At 41.3% G+C, this 23,608-nt stretch overlaps 1 protein-coding gene across 1 annotated transcript; it reads left to right on the top strand.

Annotated features, from left to right (window-relative positions):
* Nucleotides 1-3,794: 3,794 nt before the first annotated feature.
* Nucleotides 3,795-18,871, top strand: LOC311129492 (calsequestrin-2-like; the record flags this gene model as incomplete). Its single annotated transcript, XM_084161782.1, has 11 exons — nucleotides 3,795-4,031; nucleotides 15,684-15,768; nucleotides 15,945-16,045; nucleotides 16,136-16,247; nucleotides 16,905-16,978; nucleotides 17,088-17,218; nucleotides 17,461-17,506; nucleotides 17,635-17,689; nucleotides 18,109-18,209; nucleotides 18,307-18,381; nucleotides 18,512-18,871. 11 exons carry the CDS (start codon nucleotides 3,795-3,797, stop codon nucleotides 18,869-18,871), a joined length of 1,377 nt encoding a protein of 458 aa, XP_084017908.1.
* Nucleotides 18,872-23,608: the final 4,737 nt, after the last annotated feature.

The following is a 23,608-nucleotide window of genomic DNA, read 5'->3' as shown; positions in this document are numbered from 1 at the left end:
TTTATACCCATCTACACACAATACCCCATAACGACAAAGTGAAAACATGTTTTTTGAAATGTTTGCAAATTTCTTGAAAATGAAATATAGAAATATATCATTTACATAAGTATTCACACCACTGAGTCAATACGTTAGAATCACCTTTGGCAGCGATTACAGCTATGAGTCTTTCTTGACAGAGCTTGAAGACACCTGGATTGTACAATATTTGCACATTGTTCTTTTTTAAATTCTTCAAGCTCTGTGAAGTTGGTTGTTGATCATTGCTAGAAATACATTTTCAAGTCTTGCCATAGATTTTCAAGCCGATTTAAGTCAAAACTGTAACTACGCCACTCAGGGACATTCAATGTCATCTTCTTAAGCAACTCCAGTGTATATTTGGCTTTGTGCTTTAGGTTATTGTCCTGCTGAAAGGTGAATTTGTCTCCCAGTGTCTGTTGGATTGAACCAGGTTTTCCTCTAGGATTTTGCCTGTGTTCAGCTCCATTACGTTTCTTTTCACTCTGTCATTTAGGTTAGTATTGTGGAGTAACTACAATGTTGTTGATCTATCCTTAGTTTTCTCCTACCACAGCCATTAAACTCTGAAACTGTTTTAAAGTCACCATTGGCCTCATGGTGAAATCCCTGAGTGGTTTCCTTCTTCTCCGGCAACTGAGTTAGGAAGGATGCCTGTATCTTTGTAGTGAGGGGTGTATTGATACACTATCCAAAGTGTAATGAATAACTTCACCATGCTCAAAGGGATATTCAATGTCTGCTTTTTTACCATCTACCAATAGGTGCCCTTCTTTGCGAGGCATTGGAAAACCTCCCTGGTCTTTGTGGTTGAATCTGTGTTTGAAATTCAATGCTCGACAGAGCTACAGAGAGGAGGTAGTCATTAAAGAATCGCGTTAAACACTATTATTGCACACAGAGTGAGTCCATGCAACTTATTATGTGATTTGTTAAGCACATTTTTACTCCTGAACTTATTTAGGCTTGCCATAACAAAGTGGTTGTATACTTATTGACTCAAGACATTTCAGCGTTTCATTTTTAATTAATTTGGAAACATTTCTAAAAACATAATTCTACTTTGACATCATTGGATATTGCGTGTAGGCCAGTGACACAAAAATCTCAATGTAATCAATTTTAAATTCAGGCTGTAACACAACAAAATGTGGAAAAAGTCAAAAGGGTGTGAGTACTTTGCAACTACTTAGCATGGACTCTAGGAAGATTAGTCCAAATGAGGTCTAAAAGAGATCCTAATAAAATAAAATCAAAGCATGTTAGCTAACCCTTACCCTAACCCTAACCACTAGCATAGCTAACGTTAGTCACCTAGCTAACATTAGCCACAACAAATTGGAATTCGTAACATATCATATATGTATTGCAAATTCCTAACATATTGTACAAATTGCAATTCGTAACATATCATACGAATTGTAATTCATAACATATCATACAAAATGGATGATGGACATCCACAAATCACATACCATACCAAATGTAACATATCATTCAAATTTGAGTCTCACAGATTTACTTTTACTATATTTTTTCTACCTCTGAGTCCAGGTTGCATAGTATGAAGACAAGCTGCAATTCTCCTCTTTCTACAGCAGGGATGGTGAAGTCTGGAGTTGACTCTGTGACATTTCCTGCAAGTGAACTCAACAAACACACAACCTTCCTTCTTTGCCAGTATAAACCTTAGTAATGGTAATCACTAACCATCACAGTACATTGAAGTTGTGATAACACCAAGCACGGCCTGCTAGCAGGTTACTTCTTCATCAGAGACTCTGAGCCATACAATGTACTGTAAGCCCAGGCTGTTCCATTTTAGCCCCAGTGACAATGAGAGAGCAGAGAGATCAGGTTACTGTCTCTGCCGGGCTAAAAAAAACCTTGACAAAAAAGTCTCAGTGCCAGAGATGGCATCTCTCACGATGTTACTGTCCTCATCAGTTGGACTAGCCAGAGACACACAGTCACACAGGCAGTGTACTCAAAGAAAATGGTGCCTGTGTCACACGGTTTATATTTTGCTGAGATCAAGCCTTTGTTTTGCTTTGCATGTAGTCCTTGGCAACGGGTAAACTACATGCTCACACATGCATACCACAGGAGGCTGCTGAGGGGAGGACAGCTCCTAATAATGTCTGGAACAGAGGAAATGGAATGGCATCAAACGCATGAAACCATGCGTTTGATGTATTTGATACCATTTCACAAATTCCGCTCCAGCCATTACCACGAGCCCATCCTCCCCAATTAAGGTGCCACCAACCTCCTGTGATATATACACACATGCTAACACACATTCATGCATACACACACGTGTATACATAGCTGTTTCAGTGATTGTCAGCACATCCCTGGGGTCAAGTGTCAGGGGAATAGTTTCAGTGTCATTGCATTTGGGGGATACTTTTGAAAAACTAGATGATTACTTATGGATTACTTTTAAATTCAGAAAGGATGTTTGTGAAAAAATACATTATATGACACCTTTCTGTTTTCTCAATGACATTAAATTCAGCATTGAAGTCTAACCACAAGTCAGAGAAACTAATGATGCTTCTTATGGGGAAAGTAATTCATTACAATTTTGGACAGGTAACTAGAAACTGTAATGGATTACATTTAGAAAGTAACCTACCCAACCCTGCCTAATATCCCAGTTAAGCCTACCCTCTCAAAGGAGAGTATATTTAGTAAATATTTACCTTCACTCCATAGGCTGTCAACAGGCACACAAATGCACGCACACACACAATGTCAGAGTTTCCTTGTCTGGCTATTCCTTTTGACTGTAACTGTAACCCCCCAGCCAACACCTCCCCTACCCTAGTCTGATTCCAACAGTATGCTCTAACAGACAACTGCACCAACTACCACAGCAATAGGACAGCTAGTGTTAAAGTAGCCACTATAAAGCTATCGCAATGATATTGTAGTTGCCTTCAGGCCAGTTGCATTCAGGCGCTGTCCATTAGCCTGTCACTGCATGCATCTATCAACATACACTAGACCTTGTGGTGTGGGACACTGTTAGCATAATGCTAACCTGTTGGGAATACCTGGTTTACGGTGCTGGGCACTGCTCAGGAGTCTCTTTTTATGCTCATGGTTACAAACCCAATCTATAGTGACTGTTAGAACTGTAGATATGCAGACCCCAGATTGCTTTCACCCCAAAATCTCTACACCCCCAAATCTCCTCAGCACACTTCTCTCTCATTCTTCCCAACATGCCAAGTAGAAACGTAATGGTGTAAGAGTGTGAGCAGAGAGCGGAGGCCTGTAAAAAAAAACTATCTCCTCTCTCGCTCTCTCTCTTTCTCTCTCACTCACCTATTTATTTTTAGCACCTAAACAACTGGTCTCCTAAAAATGGGCCTGTGTGTGGTGGCCAGGGGGAGAGGGGCGCTGCTATGTACGGTATCTAGCCCCCTAGCGCTCCAGGTCTGTCAGGGCTGTTCTTTCTCTTTGTCTTAGCTGGAGAGAGGGAGCAAGAGAGTGAAACAGGGAGAGAGAGGATCGCTGGTTCCTGAACAAGCGGCATGGACTATAGAGCACGGCTTGGAAGGAGACCCAAGGAGATTTATACTATAACTTAAGGGCAACCTACACCTATCTTTCTATTGTTTAAAAAAATATATTTTTTCATTTTGGGGAGTTTATTGACCTTCCTCAGCCTAAGTGCTCTTGTGGAGGCCTTATCTAGTGATTAAAGGTTACTCTGTGATTCTTGGGGTGTGTGGTTGTTCCTAACTTGTCCCTAGACCATGCATGCCCTGTGGATGCTCCTGCTCCCGTGCCTGTCTCTGGCGCCCCTCATCCCGGCCGAGAAGGGCCTGGAGTTCCCTCGCTATGACGGGAAAGACAGAGTCATCGACATCAATAACAAGAACTACAAGAAGGCCATGAAGAAGTACACCATGCTGTGTCTGCTGTACCACAAACCCATCCCTGATGGCAAGGAGCTGCAGAAACAACACCAGATGACTGAGATGGTGCTGGAGGTAAGCCTGAGGAGGAGGAGGGGAGAAAAGGGGAGATGGTGGGGGAGGAGGGAGGTAGGGGAGGAGAGATGAAAGGAGGTGGAAGAGGAGGGAGAAGTGGGGATGAAGGAGTGGGGGGAGAAGGAAGTAAGAAGTAAGAGGTGGGGATGAAGGATCCTAGGAACGAGATGGTGGAGAAAGTATGAAGATACACTGAAGGAGGACAGGGCAGAGAGAGAAAGATAAGGAGGAGAAGAAAGAGATGGTGGGTAGAGTAGAAAGGGGAGAGTCACCAGGGAGGGGGAGCACCTGGGCTGGACTGAAGTGATTTAACAATCTGGGGTCACTGACCCACTCCATAAATAATTTACAGTACCAAGACACTGTGTTCCAATGGGCACAGAGCCCACAACTTACTGAAGGGGTTAAGAGTGCAGAAGAAGCTAGAATGAGAGACTGTCATAAAATGGCTATTATGCAAATAAACATTATTATCAACTCTGATTGAATTGGATTGAATGCTGAGCTACCCTGTCAATCAGTGATTCTTATGACTTTGAGATATTACTGTGTATGTGCAGTGTTTGTGTGTGTGTGTGTGTGTGTGTGTGTGTGAGGCTGCCCAGTTCTGTATTATTGAGCTATACATGTGAAGGGCATTGCAGTAGGTCTGTCTCTCTCCCTGTTTTGCTATAATAATAATATGCCATTTAGCAGACGCTTTTATCCAAAGCGTCTCACAGTCATGCGTGCATACAATTTTTTTTGTGTGTGTATGGGTGGTCCCGGGGATCGAACCCACTACCTTGGCGTTACAAGTGCCGTGCTCTACCAGCAGATGCTCTTTTGCTTACGCTTAGATTGAGTTGGTCTTAAAATACTATGTCAATGACATGTATATTTAATCACTAGAAGGTTAGCTAATTGATTATACCATGTCCTAATGTTTTATGAATATGTTTATTAGGAAATGAGCACTTCATAAGAAGCTACTTCAAGTAAAGTGTCAGTTAGTATCCTACTGCAGCAGTGTGTGGTTTCTGAGCTGTGACAGTGGGCTACAGTGGGCTACTTTGGCCTAATCTCCTCTCCCTAGCTGTCCTGTGTTCCTCATGGCTTGTGTTGAGTTAGAGTGTGATGTGCAGCAGCTAGCCTGAGCACAGTCTCCCACTCCTAATAGCCCCAGATATTTAACTCACCACAGGTGGACCGGACTAGGTTTAGGGCCCAGGGTAATCATGATGAACTTTACTTGCTCTTTTGCTTCACTAAATGTTATCTGTATAAGATTACATAGCTTTTTTTAAGGATAAAGCTATGGTGAAAAGCCTGGGAAAAAGACTTGCTGGCACGAAAATAGGCATGAATGATCAGTTCCCGAAGGAGATTGTAGAAAGGCGCAAAGTTCTGTATCCAATCTTCAAGGAAAACAGATTAAAAGGGAAACGTGTTGCACTAGTGGTGGATAAATTATATATTGACAACCAAATGTTCAGAGACACAAAGACTACTCCATGGCTATTCTAAAAGTTGTAATAGAGGAGTCAAATATTGGAGCACCTGATACTAGCAATGATAGGGATTGTAATATTAAATAACATTTATAGTAAGTATAGTATTTTATAAATGGATAAAACGATATAACAAGCAGAATAATACATCTTTAAATACAAATAATTAGAACATGGCTTTTTTGGCGGGAGGTTGTTGTTTTGGCGGATGGTTGTTGTGGTTGGTCCTGTGTTCTCTCTGGCGTCCTTTCCCCCTTGCGGCAGATGTGGATGCGGGTGCGTTTGCACGCTCGGCCCATTTCTTCCGCAGTCAACCATGTGGTGTGCATTTTTGTGTTTGAAAAGGTGCGGCGTTAAGTGAGTGAGAGGGGAAATGGTTGCATATCCCAGAGCCGACCGGGGGTCTATGAGCAGGGGTAGTGAGAGAGAGAGCTTTCAATTTTGTGTAGATGAGGGATATACATTTTTAAATATAGTATACATCTAATCTAATTATTCATTGTCCTATCATGATGGAAAGATCCCTAACCCTATAACCTGGACACCCACCTGAGCGACCCATACACCAAAGAGAAGTTCCCATCTATTTTATGGACCTGCTGTGAATATGCAGCCTAAACAGAGAAATAAATGCGGTCAGAGACCTACTTGAGCAGCACCGCCCCCTCAAGATTCTGAGCCTGCCTGGCAGGGTTGGTCCTACAAAGCCAGAGCCCCCTGATGGGAGAGCATAATATACAAGGAAATTCTCAAAGCTGCTAATGAGAACCTTGACGACCTTTTACCTAGCCGGTGGGGATTCCGGTGGGGTACGCCCACCCAGGTAGTGGCAGTGCTGGCAACACTGGCTGCAGTAACCCATGGGGAGGGGGTCACACTCGGACAATCAGAGAGGGGGTTTATCATTGTGGCCCAGGTGGCACAAAATAATCAAAGGTCTGACCGCATGGAGATGCTTGGGAAAATGGTTACAACAGGGGATCAGAGTGTTTGTGTCTCAGGTGAAGAGGGTGGATCTGATCTCCATCACCTAGGACTTGACATAGATTAAGTAGATTAATCAAATCTCACATTGTTATCAATTTCTGCTCAATCTGCATGCTTTCTCAATCAGCTTTAACTGTATGTGCACTCGTAGATCAAGTTATTTCTCGAGTTGGGCTCTGGGATATAACAGCTGTTGAGTATCGGATTTTATGGTGGATTGTGGAGGAGGGGGGTTGAGTGTGTTGGAGTATGTGAGTATGTGCGTGTGTGCTTGTCTGGCATCTGTTGTGGGGGGGTGGGGATGTTGGGGGGGGGGGGGGGGGGGGGTATGGGATGGACCGCAGGAATTATTTGCTAGGATAATAATTGCTTGTCAATGAATTAAATGTAATACAATGGCAATCCGGGTTATATGTTAGAATCCTATGCGTGAACTGCCGACATTATTACACATATTAATTGATAATGATGGAAAATAGGATATGCATAATTAAAAATATATATATAGTTATATAGATATATATATATAGAGGTGAAAGCATTGGAAATGCTTTTGGCGGTTAATCTGCTTCTGTTTTGTGGGTGGCACTGTGTGCTGTTTTCGATGGATGGGTCCTGGCCTCTCGGGGCCTTAGGGATACGGAGGGATGTGGGTGGGATGCTGATCACTGGGATGACGGCTCAACTTGGGATGGGGAGGGGCTTTAGCGGGGGAATTAGTGGAGAACAATTGAAGGGTTACTCCGTAGCAATGCAAATATCACGGTACAGCTATATGGACACTCAATCATTACGCTATTTTTTATTGGTAAATTTACAAACATATATAATGATAAATAGACTTGAAACTTGTATCTCATTATGGTGTATGGTGAAATAAGTATAGCCAGTTATAATTGTAATGGCTTAGCTGATAATAACAAAAGAAGAACAATATTTACATGGCTCAAAGAGAAGGAATATAATATCTATTGTATACAGGAAACTCATTCAACAATTCGAGATGAAGTAGCGTGGAAAAAAGAATGGGGGGGGGGGAAATATACTTCTCCCATGGGCAAAGAAATTCAAAAGGGGTGATGATATTAATTAATAGTAATTTCGATCCGAATGTGCAAATTGTCCAAATAGATACGCAAGGTAGATGGATTATTTTAAATATGGTATTGGACCATAAACAGATATGGCTCATTAACCTTTACGGACCAAATAATGATGATCCACAATTCTTTGACAATATATATAATAAATTATCAAGCCTGCAAGCAACTCAAGACAATATTATTATGGTGGGGGATTATAATACTGTTTTAAATAGCTTAATGGACCGAAAAGGAAATCACACCACAAACAATCACCCACATGCTCTTAAGGAAATTGTGAATGTTATGGATACATTAGAACTAGTAGATATATGGAGGCTTAAATATGCTGATCTAGTGAGATATACATGGCGGAGACTGAATCAAGCTAGTCGTCTTGACTTCTTTCTTATCTCATTCTCGTTGGCACCAAAAGTAAAAAAAGTGTTGATAGGGGACAGAATGCGGTCGGACCATCATATAATAGGCATATACATTACTCTGACTGAATTTCCACGTGGGCGAGGATATTGGAAATTTAATCAAAGCCTATTGGATGATAATTTATTTATAATTAGAACAAAGGAATTTATAACTGACTTTTTCCAACATAACATAGGTACAGCGAATCCCCTTATTGTATGGGACACCTTTAAATGTGCCTTTAGAGGCCATGCAATTCAGTACTCATCTCGAAAACAAAAGCAATTTAGGTCAAAAGAGTTTATACTAAGAAAGGAAATAGAAAGTCTAACAGAACAGATAGATGGCAATAAAAACTGTAACATAGAGGCTCAGAATAAATTAGAGGAAAAACAAAAAGAAATGGAAAAACTTATTCAAGAAAGATCAAGTGTAATATATTATAAAAATAAAGCAAACTGGATGGAATATGGGGAAAAATGCACAAAATTCTTTTTTAATCTTCAACATAGGAATGCTACCAAAAAGAACTTAATGAAACTGGTTACAATTGACGGAGTCACCCATAATTCACCAAATGATATTTTGAAGGAAGAAACAAAGTACTTTAAGCATATGTTTTCTTTTCAGCCGCCTCCATCTCCTCTAACTGAAGCTAATTGTAGAGATTTTTTTTCTATTGATAATGTCAAATTAACAGCCACACAGAAATACTCATGTGAAGGTGAAATTACAGAGGAGGAACTTCTGGATGCAATTAAAGACTTTAAGTCCGGGAAAACTCCAGGGTTGGATGGCATACCAATCGAGGTATACCAAACCTTTTTTGATATACTAAGAGGACCGTTATTAGCATGTTTTAACCACTCCTATGTAAATGGTAGATTATCTGACACTCAAGAAGAAGGTCTGATCTCATTATTACTGAAACAGGATACAAGTGGAAAATACACTGCTCAAAAAAATAAAGGGAACACTTAAACAACACAATGTAACTCCAAGTCAATCACACTTCTGTGAAATCAAACTGTCCACTTAGGAAGCAACACTGATTGACAATACATTTCATATGCTGTTGTGCAAATGGAATAGACAACAGGTGGAAATTCTAGGCAATTAGCAAGACACCCCCAATAAAGGACTTGTTTTGCAGGTGGTGACCACAGACCACTTCTCAGTTCCTATGCTTCCTGGCTGATGTTTTGGTCACTTTTGAATGCTGGCGGTGCTTTCACTCTAGTGGTAGCATGAGACGGAGTCTACAACCCACACAAGTGGCTCAGGTAGTGCAGCTCATCCAAGATGGCACATCAATGCGAGCTGTGGCAAGAAGGTTTGCTGTGTCTGTCAGCGTAGTGTCCAGAGCATGGAGGCGCTACCATGAGACAGGCCAGTACATCAGGAGACGTGGAGGAGGCCGTAGGAGGACAACAACCCAGCAGCAGGACTGCTACCTCCGCCTTTGTGCAAGGAGGAGCAGGAGGAGCACTGCCAGAGCCCTGCAAAATGACCTCCAGCAGGCCACAAATGTGCATGTGTCTGCTCAAACGGTCAGAAACAGACTCCATGAGGGTGGTATGAGGGCCCGATGTCCACAGGTGGGGGTTGTGCTTACAGCCCAACACCGTGCAGGACGTTTGGCATTTGCCAGAGAACACCAAGATTGGCAAATTCGCCACTGCGCCCTGTGCTCTTCACAGATGAAAGCAGGTTCACACTGAGCATGTGAAAGACGTGACAGAGTCTGGAGACGCCGTGGAGAACGTTCTGCTGCCTGCAACATCCTCCAGCATGACCGGTTTGGCGGTGGGTCAGTCATGGTGTGGGGTGGCATTTCTTTGGGGTGCCGCACAGCCCTCCATGTGCTCGCCAGAGGTAGCCTGACTGCCATTAGGTACCGAGATGCGATCCTCAGACCCCTTGTGAGACCATATGCTGGTGCGGTTGGTCCTGGGTTCCTCCTAATGCAAGACAATGCTAGACCTCATGTGGCTGGAGTGTGTCAGCAGTTCCTGCAAGAGGAAGGCATTGATGCTATGGACTGGCCCGCCCGTTCCCCGACCTGAATCAAATTGAGCACATCTGGGACATCATGTCTCGCTCCACTCACCAATGCCACGTTGCACCACAGACTGTCCAGGAGTTGGCGGATGCTTTAGTTCAGTTCTGGGAGGAGATCCCTCAGGAGACCATCCGCCACCTCATCAGGAGCATGCCCAGGCGTTGTAGGGAGGTCATACAGGCACGTGGAGGCCACACACACTACTGAGCCTCATTTTGACTTGTTTTAAGGACATTACATCAAAGTTGGATTAGACTGTAGTGTGGTTTTCCACTTTAATTTTGAGGGTGACTCCAAATCCAGACCTCCATGGGTTGATAAATTTGATTTCCATTGATAATTTTTGTGTGATTTTGTTGTCAGCACATTCAACTATGTAAAGAAAAAAGTATTTAATAAGATTATTGTATTCATTCAGATCTAGGATGTGTTATTTTAGTGTTCCCTTTATTTTTGTGAGCAGTGTATAAAGATCCAGTCCATTTACAAAATTGGAGGCCCCTTACACTTCAGTGTTGTGATGCAAAAATCCTAGCAAAATGTATAGCGCATAGAATTAAAAAGGTATTGTCGGATATTATTCATTCTAATCAGACAGGTTTTTTACATGGAAGATACATTGGAGATAATATAAGGCAAGTATTGGAAACAATAGAACACTATGGAAAAAATGGGAAACCAGGCCTGCTATTCATAGCAGACTTCGAAAAGACATTTGATAAAGTTCGACTGGGGTTTATATATAAATGCCTGGAGCATTTCAATTTTGGAGAATCTCTTATAAAATGGGTCAAAATCATGTATAGTAACCCTAGGTGTAAAATAGTAAATAATGGCTATTTCTCAGAAAGTTTTAAACTGTCAAGAGGAGTGAAACAAGGTTGTCCACTATCGGCATATCTATTTATTGTGGCCATCGAGATGTTAGCTATTAAAATCAGATCCAATAATAATATCAGAGGATTAGAAATACAGGGCTTAAAAACAAAGGTGTCATTGTACGCAGATAATTCATGTTTTCTTTTAGATCCACAACTAGAATCCCTCCACAGCCTCATAGAGGATCTAGATACATTTTCTAACCTCTCTGGATTAAAACCAAATTATGACAAATGTACTATATTACGTATTGGATCACTAAAAAATACAATTTTTACATTACCATGTAGTTTACCAATAAAATGGTCTGATGGTGATGTGGATATACTCGGAATACATATCCCAAAGGAAATAAATGATCTCACTTCAATAAATTTTAATAGAAAGTTAGCAAAAATAGATAAGATCTTACTACCATGGAAAGGAAAATACCTGTCAATTTGTGGAAAAATCACCCTGATTAACTCTTTAGTATTATCCCAGTTTACCTATTTGCTTATGGTCTTGCCTACGCCTAGCAAACAGTTTTTTAAATTATATGAGAAAAAAATATTCAATTTTATTTGGAACGGCAAGCCAGACAAAATTAAAAGAGCATATTTATATAATGAATATGAATTCGGAGGACAGAAATTATTAAATATTAAAGCATTAGACCTATCACTAATATCTTCAGTCATCCAAAAGTTATACTTAAATCCGAACTGGTTCTCAAGCAAATTAGTAAGATTGTCTCACCCACTGTTCAAGAAAGGCCTTTTTCCCTTTATTCAGATTACAACCTCTCACTTTCAGTTATTTGAAAAGGAAATAATCTCCCAAATGTCACTATTTCTAAAACAAGCCATAGAAAGTTGGTTGCAATTTCAATTTAATCCTCCAGAAACGACAGAACAAATAATGCAACAAATATTGTGGTTAAATTCAAATATACTAATTGACAAAAAACCTTTATTTTTTGACAGAATGTTTAAAAAAGGTATAATCTTCGTAAATGATATAATCGGTAGGACTGGTGGAGTTATGTCGCACATGCAGCTAACAAAAACATATGGAAATGTCTGCTCTACCCAAAATTACAACCAAATAATTGCAGCCTTACCGCAAAAGTGGAAGAGGAAAGTTGAAGGGGGAGAAAGTAAGGAACTTGTCTGTCGGCCTTGCATTAAAGAACATAATTGGTTAAGGAAAACTGTGATAAATAAAAAAGTATATCAGTTTCACTTAAGGACCAAAGGATTGACAGCCGTCCCATATAGATTGCAAAATAGTTGGGAAGAGATCTTTGACGTACCGATCCCATGGCATAGTGTTTATGAACTGACACGCAAAACGACACCGGATTCAAAAATTAGAATCTTTCAATTTAAATTATTATATACAATTCTTGCTACCAATAGAATGTTATTTATATGGGGGATACAATCTTCCCAGCTCTGCAGATTTTGCTGTGAAGAGACAGAATCATTAGATCATTTGTTTTGGTTCTGTCCATTTGTAGCTTGTTTTTGGACACAGGTCCAGGAATGGCTAAAGGATTGCAATATTTACCTGGAACTAACCTTGCAGATAGCATTACTGGGTGATCTGAAAAGTCATAGTCAATCAATCAATAATATAATAATACTTTTAGCAAAAATGTTTATTTTTAATTCACAATCTGTAGAAGCAATGAGAATAGAAAGGTTCAGAACTTTTGTAAAACATCACAGTACGGTTGAAATATATATGGCAAATAGAAATCCTATATGGATGGTGTTAAGAGATAGATGGGAGGTATTGAATAGAGTTGAAGGATGGGACTAATAACAAATAACAACAAATAATAACAAAGATAGCTAATAATGTAAGCATACTGTGTCCATAATAAGTATATAGGTTGTATGTTGGGAGCTTTTGGGAAAGAGCACAGTTAGAAAGATATGGCATTTAGAAGCAAACCGGATGGACATCATGAATATGATCGGAGAGGTTGAGAGTAGAAGAAGTTCAGGAGCAAAAAAATAAAAATAATATATATATATATATATATATACAGTGGGGGAAAAATGTATTTAGTCAGCCACCAATTGTGCAAGTTCTCCCACTTAAAAAGATGAGAGAGGCCTGTAATTTTCATCATAGGTACACGTCAACTATGACAGACAAATAGAGGAAAAAAAATTCCAGAAAATGACATTGTAGGATTTTTTATGAATTTATTTGCAAATTATGGTGGAAAATAAGTATTTGGTCACCTACAAACAAGCAAGATTTCTGGCTCTCACAGACCTGTAACTTCTTCTTTAAGAGGCTCCTCTGTCCTCCACTCGTTACCTGTATTAATGGCACCTGTTTGAACTTGTTATCAGTATAAAAGACACCTGTCCACAACCTCAAACAGTCACACTCCAAACTCCACTATGGCCAAGACCAAAGAGCTCTCAAAGGACACCAGAAACAAAATTGTAGACCTGCACCAGGCTGGGAAGACTGAATCTGCAATAGGTAAGCAGCTTGGTTTGAAGAAATCAACTGTGGGAGCAATTATTAGGAAATGGAAGACATACAAGACCACTGATAATCTCCCTCGATCTGGGGCTCCACGCAAGATCTCACCCCGTGCGGTCAAAATGATCACAAGAACGGTGAGCAAAAATCCCAGAACCACACGGGGGGACCTAGTGAATGACCTGCAGAGAGTTGGGACCAAAGTAACAAAGCCTACCATCAGTAACACACTACGCCGCCAGGGACTCAAATCCTGCAGTGCCAGACGTGTCCCCCTGCTTAAGCCAGTACATGTCCAGGCCCGTCTGAAGTTTGCTAGAGTGCATTTGGATGATCCAGAAGAGGATTGGGAGAATGTCATATGGTCAGATGAAACCAAAATATAACTTTTTGGTAAAAACTAAACTCGTCGTGTTTGGAGGACAAAGAATGCTGAGTTGCATCCAAAGAACACCATACCTACTGTGAAGCATGGGGGTGGAAACATCATGCTTTGGGGCTGTTTTTCTGCAAAGGGACCAGGACGACTGATCCGTGTAAAGGAAAGAATGAATGGGGCCATGTATCATGAGATTTTGAGTGAAAACCTCCTTCCATCAGCAAGGGCATTGAAGATGAAACATGGCTGGGTCTTTCAGCATGACAATGATCCCAAACACACTGCCCGGGCAACGAAGGAGTGGCTTCGTAAGAAGCATTTCAAGGTCCTGGAGTGGCCTAGCCAGTCTCCAGATCTCAACCCCATAGAAAATCTTTGGAGGGAGTTGAAAGTCCGTGTTGTCCAGCGACAGCCCCAAAACATCACTGCTCTAGAGGAGATCTGCATGGAGGAATGGGCCAAAATACCAGCAACAGTGTGTGAAAACCTTGTGAAGACTTACAGAAAACGTTTGACCTGTGTCATTGCCAACAAAGGGTATATAACAAAGTATTGAGAAACTTTTGTTATTGACCAAATACTTATTTTCCACCATAATTTACAAATAAATTCATAAAAAATCCTACAATGTGATTTTCTGGATTTTTTTCTTCTCATTTGTCTGTCATAGTTGATGTGTACCTATGATGAAAATTACAGGCCTCTCTCATCTTTTTAAGTGGGAGAACATGCTCAATTGGTGGCTGACTAAATACTTTTTCCCCCCACTGTATATATAGAATTATTGTAAAATTAACTCTGTCCATAAGGTGTAGATAGTAAGTATAGACCGGAAGTAGAGGCCTGGGCGTTGTTGTTCACTAATTTACTCCAAGTAGGGAAAGGATGGTGGGGTTGAAAAGTAATAAAGGGGAATATATATATAAAAAATAAAAATAAACATGGGGGATTGGAAGTGATGCAGACAATTACATTGATAGAAGATACAATCTATCTGCAATATTAAGCTGATCCATTCCCCCTTAAAAAAAAAATAAAAATAAAAAAATATGACATACATGTGCCATTATTTTATAAGGAGCGAACAGAGTGAGATTTGTTTGAAGAGTCCACATCTAGTCTTCTTCATCACTCTGTCAATGTCTCATGCTTTGACAAAGGCTACTTGTTCCATGTTGCATGTGGTAATGTCTGTTGTGTTGTATTATGTCTAGGCCTATGTGTACTTTGTTTGGGTTTGCTAGAGGTTGTCAAAAGTATGACATACAAGCCTTTCTTCTTGTCTATAACCAATGGAGAATCCATGCCTCTAAATGTTAACAATGATAACTGTATTCATAAAGTGCTTTTCAAACATGATTTTCAAAGCCCTAAATGATCACCTGTCAACGTATTATCTGGATGAAGACAAATCCGTCTGTTCACCTCCTGATATTTCGGTCAGTCAGGTATTCTTAGCCTCAATTTGCCTTGGGATCTGTCAGAGCTCAAGGCCTTGGCTGGCAGAGCCTCACCTACTGAGCCCACAACGGCTGCAGCATTCTGGTCTGGATATGGAGCAATGGTACTTTTAGTCCTCATCTGACTGTCTCTGTCTCTCTCTGTGTGTATGTGTGTGTGTTTGTGTTGCCTTGGGGCTGTTCTGTTATCTACTCAATAACGTCACCCCAACTAAGCCTAATCTCGGCCCGGTCTGTCTGTCTGTCTGTCTGTTTGTCTGTCCCCCTGCCAAACATGCTTGAAACTGGATCATAGTTCCTGACTATAGAACAATAAGGGCTCTATTTGACACTGTTCCAATTTTAGTGTTATGATGATGTTGAAAGAATGTCACTAACTGTCTTTTGTCTTCATCTCCAGCTGGCTGCTCAGGTTATGGAGGAAAAGGAGATTGGGTTTGGAATGGTAGACTCCCACAAAGACACCAAGGTTGCCAAGAAGCTGGGTAAGGAAACACATTAACACTTCAGTGCGCACTATAGTTGCTCATTATTATTATTATACTGCATGACTATGAAGCACATTACATGAAAGCACCAAAAGGTTTTTGTAAAGCCTTCAGTGAATGGCTGTAAATAATGGTCTGTATTTGACCATCTGACCCCTGATCTCTGACCCCAGGCCTGGTGGAAGAGGGCAGTGTGTACGTGTTCAAGGCAGACCGTGTGATTGAGTTTGACGGCCTGCTCTCTGCCAACACCCTGGTGGAGTTCCTACTAGACGTGAGTGGTCTGGGAGTGCCCTCATTGATACTACGCACAGATCTAGGATCAGCTTACTGTTATGTTATGTTATTTTCTCTCTCTCTCTAGCTTTTGGAGGAGCCTGTGGAGGTGATAGGAAATGCTCTGGAGCTGAGGGCATTTGACAGGATGGAGGAAGACATCCGCCTCATTGGATACTTTAAGAACGAGGACTCAGAACGTGAGTGTGTGTGTGTCTGTCTTTCTGTCTTTCTGCCAGTCTGTCTGTGTGTCTCTGTGTGTATGTGTTAAGGTTGTTTAAATGTGGTCCCTGTCATGCTAGTGTGATGGCCAGGGTTGGATTGCTATTGGCTGATCCCCTGGCCTTGATAATAACCGCAGCATTTTAAACTCACCATCACCATGGATTTACATGTCCAATTTTACCCTCCCTCCACACACAGCTGCGAGGGCCAAATATTTTTCTATTTACCGTAAGACACCGCATCGCACTCATGATAAGCACTACGGCTGTCTCACCCCTGACCGACTGTGGGAGCCTAGAACTAGGGGTCAACGGGGCTCAGTTATTTCAGTACACGTATGTGTCAATGGCATCTCCCTAAAGACCAATCCTAGTCTAGCTAGCACGCACAAGCTAGTAGATGCTCGCTGACAGCTATGCTAAGTGATAGCAGCAGCAGGGGAATTATTCTAAATGCTGAAGGTCTACCTCTCTTCAACGGATAATAAATGGTGTGGTTATAGAGTAGTGGTTATACAGTAGTACACCCTCTTCAAAATAAGTAAAATGCCCTCTCCTCTCCTCTCCTCCCTCCCTCCCTCCCTCCTCCCATCCATTCCTTTCTCTTCTTCCTAAACCTCTCCTTTCCTCCAGACTACAGTGCATTCAAGGAGGCTGCAGAGCAGTTCCAACCCTACATCAAATTCTTCACCACATTTGAGAAAGCTGTGAGTATACAGACATGAATACCTTGACATCCTATTTCCTTGGTCTGTGAGAAGGGTTCCTGTCAATGCAGGAAGTTGGGTGCTGACTCAGGTGTCTGTGGTGTTTAAGGTGGCCAAGGAGCTGACCCTTAAAATGAATGAGGTGGATTTCTACGAGCCGTTCATGGAGGAGCCTGTCACCCTCCCTGACAGGCCCAACTCTGAGGAGGTGATCGTGGCTTTCGTCACTGAACACAGAAGGTATGGAAGGAATCAGTGGCGACCCTGGAGCAATTAGGGTTCAGTGCCATGCTCAAGGGCACATCAACATATTTTTCAACTTGTCGGTTCAGGATTCTAACTAGTGACATTTCGGTTACTGGTCCAACGCTCTAATCGCTAGGCTACCTGCCGCCCTAGTGTGGCTGTCAGAAAACACAGTCATTTCATTCTGATGATTTGATCAATGGTCTGTGACTGATAGCGTTGTGTAATGCTTTCAGGCCAACACTGCGAAAGCTGCGTGCTGAGGACATGTTTGAGACATGGGTGAGGATTTTTGTCTGTTCATTTACCTTATGCAAGTGCAAGTGTTAGTGCAAGAAAGGCAAGTTCAACAGTACGTGTGTTAATTTCTTTCAAACCTTGGACAGAGTCTCATGATGTCTCATTTTCAGGAGGACGATGTGGAGGGGAGCCATATAGTGGCCTTCGCAGAGGAGGAGGACCCTGGTAAAGAATACATCAATATTACAGTAACATCAGCTTTGATCAGGGCCAACATCAGCTTTGATCAGGGCCAACATCAGCTTTGATCAGGGCCAACATCAGCTTTGATCAGGGCCAACATCAGCTTTGATCAGGGCCAACATTAGCTTTGATCAGGACCAACATTAGCTTTGATCAGGACCAACATAAGCTTTGATCACGGCCAACATCAGCTTTGATCAGGGCCAACATCAGCTTTGCAACATAGGTTCCTGAGGGGATGAACGTGACATAGCTTTTAAAAGAGCAACCTCATATATCAGTCTTATCTGAAACTGAGAATCACTGAAATGGATCAAAAGCTTTCAGGAAATCAAACAAACTTCTCCTGGTGTGATAAAACACAGACTAACCTTCTTGATGTGTTGGTTGGTGGTGTTCAGATGGTTATGAGTTCCTGGAGCTGCTGAAGGAGGTGGCTAGAGACAACACCCACCACCCTGGTCTCAGCATAATCTGGATCGACCCTGATGACTTCCCCCTGGTGAGGCACAGACAGACGGATGGACGGACAGGACTAAGTGAACTCAAGTCCCTACAGTTCTCAGGTCTCACAGTGTGTTCTCTCTCACTCTCCTCAGTTGATCCCCTACTGGGAGAAGACCTTCCAGGTGGACCTGTTCAAACCTCAGATCGGCGTGGTCAACGTTACGGATGTGAGTCCCCGAACAGCTCCAATACAGCATGAGGAATTGGTGGAAACCAGTCAGAAATTGTGAAACTCAGATCTAACTCATGATGGTCCATGACCTTTGGCCCCTGAACTCTCTCTCTTCCTCTGGACAGGCTGACAGCATCTGGCTGGAGATGGAAGAACAGGACCTGCCCACAGCCCAGAAGCTGGCGGACTGGATAGAGAACGTCCTGTCTGGCAAGTTGAACACCGAGGATGACGACGACAATGATGATGACAACGACGACGACGATTCTGATGACTCTGATGATGATGAAGACGACGACGACGACGATTCTGATGACTCTGATGATGATGAAGATGACGACAACGATTCTGATGACTCTGGTGATGATGAAGATGACGACGACGGTGATGACTCTGATGATGATGAAGACGACGACGACGGTGATGACTCTGATGACTCTGATGATGATGACGAAGAAGAAGACGACGACGACGATGATGAATAATTCAAGAACTGTGAATTTGTAATCTAGAATTCATAACATTGTTGTATAGTCGCTTTACTGTACTCTCATTAAAGTGAACAAGTTCAGGGTGAGAGAAATAGACCTGAAAGCTTTTATATAATATTTTGTACAATGTGTCTGGCCTAAGTCAATCGTTCTGCATTATAAGAAAACCCATTAACAGCTTTTGTTTTTCAAGAATCTGGAAAAAAATCTGTTGATAAACTGAAATTGATCTGAAAGAGAGAATTAACAATGTGTTGACAAACAGAGATACTTGAGAAAACTCCAAACAGTACTTTCCATCCTTCCCTTAATACTACTAATTTATGAAAATGGTTCGCGACCAAGACAAAGACATGAATCTAACTTTTGTTTGATCAATGAACTGCTGCTGTACACTATCCTAAACCTCAATAAAGTGTGTGTTTTTCAGTCACTAAACCATGCCCTCTAATACATGCTTTGTGTGTAGATAATTGTATTTTAGGTTTGACTTTCTGGATTTCAGTGCACACACTCCCTTCTCTCCATGCCACAGGGGCTATATCTTTATTATTACCATTGGGTCCCATGTGGCTCAGTTGGTAGAGCATGGTGCTTGCAATGCCAGGGTTGTGGGTTCATTTCCCATGGGGGGAAATGTATGCACTCACTACGGTAAGAAGCTCTGGATGAGAGTCTGCTAAAGCACTTAAATGTAAAAAATTCACACCGTGCAATTTCCACAACTCTTTTTCCCCTCTCCATCTCACAATATTTATTAATATTTATCCAAATATGCAGCAGCTGCAAAGCTAGAACATCATCACACCCAGATAGGAAAAGCCTATTTGAATGCCAATTCCTCAAGCCTCAGTTTCTCTCATGTATTCTCTCTCCATGTTTCACTCTCTCTTTATCTTTCTGTCTCTTTCCCTCCTTGACTCATCCCTTGTTCTCGCTCTACCTCAGTGGGCAATTAGATGAGAGAATATTTGAAGTGGCAGGAGAGAGATCTTTGTGTTCTGTAGGGTACAGTAGGGTGAAGGGGGATCACTGTCGCTTATTAACTCACTGTCTACTCAACCTTCATATTACAACCACTAACTCTCTCTGTCTTCAACTGGACAGTGCAGACACAGACACTCTCTCACCCAATAGTCTCACTTACATACTTTCTAGTGCACAGACAAATACAAAGCACCACACACACACGCGTTCCCAAAATAAAGTCATGAATATGTTGAAAATGTTAATACAAATATTTACTTTACAAATGTGAATCTTTATACAGTTATTGTAATTCCATATCTGTAAATCTTAAAAAAGCAATCAGTGAAAACTTGAGAATGAATTGGTCAGAACAACATTTAGGATGGCAATTGCACACACACCATACATTATTGGACGAACATACTTGCATACAATAACACAAACACATTGAGCATACATCATACACTACCGGTCAAAAGTTTTAGAACACCTACTCATTCAAGGGTTTTTCTTTAATTTGACTATTTTCTACATTGTAGAATAATCAAAACTATGAAATAACACATATGGAATCATGTAGTAACCAAAAAGGTTTTAAATAAATCAAAGTATATTTTATATTTGAGATTCTTCAAATAGCCACCCTTTGCCTTGATGACAGCTTTGCACACTCTTGACATTCTCTCAACCAGCTTCATGAGGTAGTCACCTGGAATGCATTTCAATTAACAGGTGTGCCTTCTTAAAAGTTAATTTGTGGAATTTCTTTCTTTCTTAAGGTGTTTGAGCCAATCAGTTGTGTTGTGACAAGGTAGGGGGGCATACAGAAGATAGACCTATTTAGCTCATTCAAGGAAAGATAAACAACAGTCCATCATTACTTTAAGACATGAAGGTCAGTCAATACGGAACATTTCAAGATCTTTGTGCAGTCGCAAAAACCATCAAGCACTATGATGAAACTGGCTCTCATGAGGACCGCCACAAGAATGGAAGACCCAGAGTTACCTCTGCTGCAGAGGATAAGTTCATTAGAGTTACCAGCCTCAGAAATTGCAGCCCAAATAAATGCTTCACAGAGTTCAAGTAACAGACACATCTCAACATCAAGATGTCTCTCAGAGGAGACTGTGTGAATCAGGCATTCATGGTCGAATTGCTGCAAAGAAACCACTACTAAAGGACACCAATAATAAGAAGAGACTTGCTTGGGCCAAGAAACACGAGCAATGGACATTAGACCGGTGGAAATGTGTCCTTTGGTCTGGTCCAAATTGGAGATTTTTGGTTCCAACCGCCGTGTCTTTGTGCGATGCGGTGTGGGTGAACGGATTATCTCTGCATGTGTATTTCCCACCGTAAAGCATGGAGGAGGAGGTGTTATGGTGTGGGGGTGCTTTGCTGGTGACACTGTCTGTGATTCATTTAGAATTTACAATCCCCCGACCTCAACCAAACGGAGATGGTTTGGGATGAGTCGGACGGCAGAGTGAAGGAAAAGCAGCCAACAAGTGCTCAGCATATGTGGGAACTCCTTCAAGACTGTTGGAAAAGCATTCCAGGTGAAGCTGGTTGAGAGAATGCCAAGAGTGTGCAAAGCTGTCATCAAGGCAAAGGGTGGCTATTTGAAGAATCTCAAATATAAAATATATTTTGATTTGTTTAACACTTTTATGATTATTACATGATTCCATATATGTTGTATATCTTCACTATTATTCTGCAATGTAGAAAATAGTAAAACCAAATAAAAACCCTTGAAATGAGTAGGTGTTCTAAAACTTTTGACTGGTAGTGTATTTGTTCTAAAACAGAGGCACCTTTGTAATGAAGGAGGCATACAAGGAGACAAATGCCCTGGTCGAAAACTTTAAGAATACATCCTCCCTTCCTTGAAGTAGTCACATATCTGAATTGGTTAGATTAGGGAAAGCAATTGGTTGGCAACCTTGCTTTAACCTATCCAACACTTATAACCTGTGATTACCTCAAGATAACAAGGAATAAAGGGTGAATTCGAACAGTATTCAAACAAGGCCAATATTCACAGCCATGATTTAATCACTATAAAATCCTCAAAAACATTTCACTTTTAGTGACAACAATGATTGTACAATTACAATAAAACAATTTCATTCTAATATAGGCTTGAATAATATGCACATGTAATACGGAAGATTTGGCTAAAACAATACAATATTAAAATAAATAAATATTGAGATGAGTATAAAAATCCCATAGCTGTGGCAGTTTTACTAGCTGTGGCTAGATGGCACTACAGCCTCTGTTGTGACTAGACTTCCTCACTATAAGGAGACTGCTGTCTGCACTCTGCACATCAATACTGAGGCATATACCATATCAAACATTAACGTAAAAAATACTTTAGAAATGTATAATTTGGGCCTACTGGAATCACTTTCAGTACATGAGGATACGTGTATGCAGACTTGGAGACAGTAGAGGAGAAGCTACGGTATCAGATCAGTCAGTCATGTCTGGAACAAAAAACATTACTAGAGGTACTTCTCTTTGTGTGTTTTCTTCACACTTCTCAAACTCCCATAAAATGGGGACTAAAAGAGAGAATAGTGGCATCCGTCTTTAATCTGTTGTCTTCTCATATCTGAAGGCGAAAAACTCTAGCTTCAATCTGTTTCTCTTAGCTTACAGGGTTAGGTTCTGTAGAAATGTAATAACAGCTTTCTTTCATCTGGAGATAAGAGACACATCGAATGCATATGTCTTGTCATTACTCTCTCTCTCTCTCTCTCTCTCTCTCTCTCTCTCTCTCTCTCTCTCTCTCTCTCTCTCTCTCTCTCTCTCTCTCTCTCTCTCTCTTCTCTCTCTCTCTCTCTCTCTCTCTCTCTCTCTCTCTCTCTCTCTCTCTCTCTCTCTCTCTCTCTCTCTCTCTCTCTCTCTCTCTCTCTCTCTCTCTCTCTCCTCTCTCTCTCTCTCTCTCTCTCTCTCTCTCTCTCTCTCTCTCTCTCTCTCTCTCTCTCTCTCTCTCTCTCTCTCTCTCTCTCTCTCTCTCTCTCTCTCTCTCTCTCTCTCTCTCTCTCTCTCTCTCTCTCTTCTCTCTCTCTCTCTCTCTCTCTCTCTCTCTCTCTCTCTCTCTCTCTCTCTCTCTCTCTCTCTCTCTCTCTCTCTCTCTCTCTCTCTCTCTCTCTCTCTCTCTCTCTCTCTCTCTCTCTCTGCCCAACCGATTCTGACAACCTCTTACAGATATGTCTAGGAATCCTGGGGAGTACAATAACAGAACCTTTTTCATCAATATAATTCCATACCTGGACAGCCAGACAAGGTAGAAAAGTATCAATCAAATAAAATAGACACATGTTTAAATAAAAACACAATACATTATATATACAAACACACGTACAATCCATTGACGGTAAAGAAAAGCCTGTTTTTTAGTTTGATAAAACTGAACCTGAACTGTTTTGGTGATTATTAGGTAGTATTTCATTCATATTAGCAGGGCAGACAATATGAAAAACACCCCCCCCCCCACACACAAGCGCACACAGACACGTGCAAACACACAGACACGTGCAAACACACAGAGGGAGAACAAAAATGCGGGAGGGGTCATCTACAGTGTATAGAAAAACCCCTGACATAATTCAATGTTCTAGTGCGCCTCAGGACAATAGAAATCAGAGCATATTTCCCAACTCTCTCCATCGGTCATCTTCACTCCAAAAGAGCCATATGGCTGGGGGTCCATACTGTTTATTAACTATGCACAGCTAACACTTC

The sequence above is a fragment of the Coregonus lavaretus genome, assembly GCF_964263955.1.
Source record: "Coregonus lavaretus genome assembly, chromosome: 5".
In the NCBI taxonomy this organism is placed as follows: Eukaryota; Metazoa; Chordata; class Actinopteri; order Salmoniformes; family Salmonidae; genus Coregonus; species Coregonus lavaretus.
This window is presented reverse-complemented; position numbering and strand designations above follow the sequence as displayed.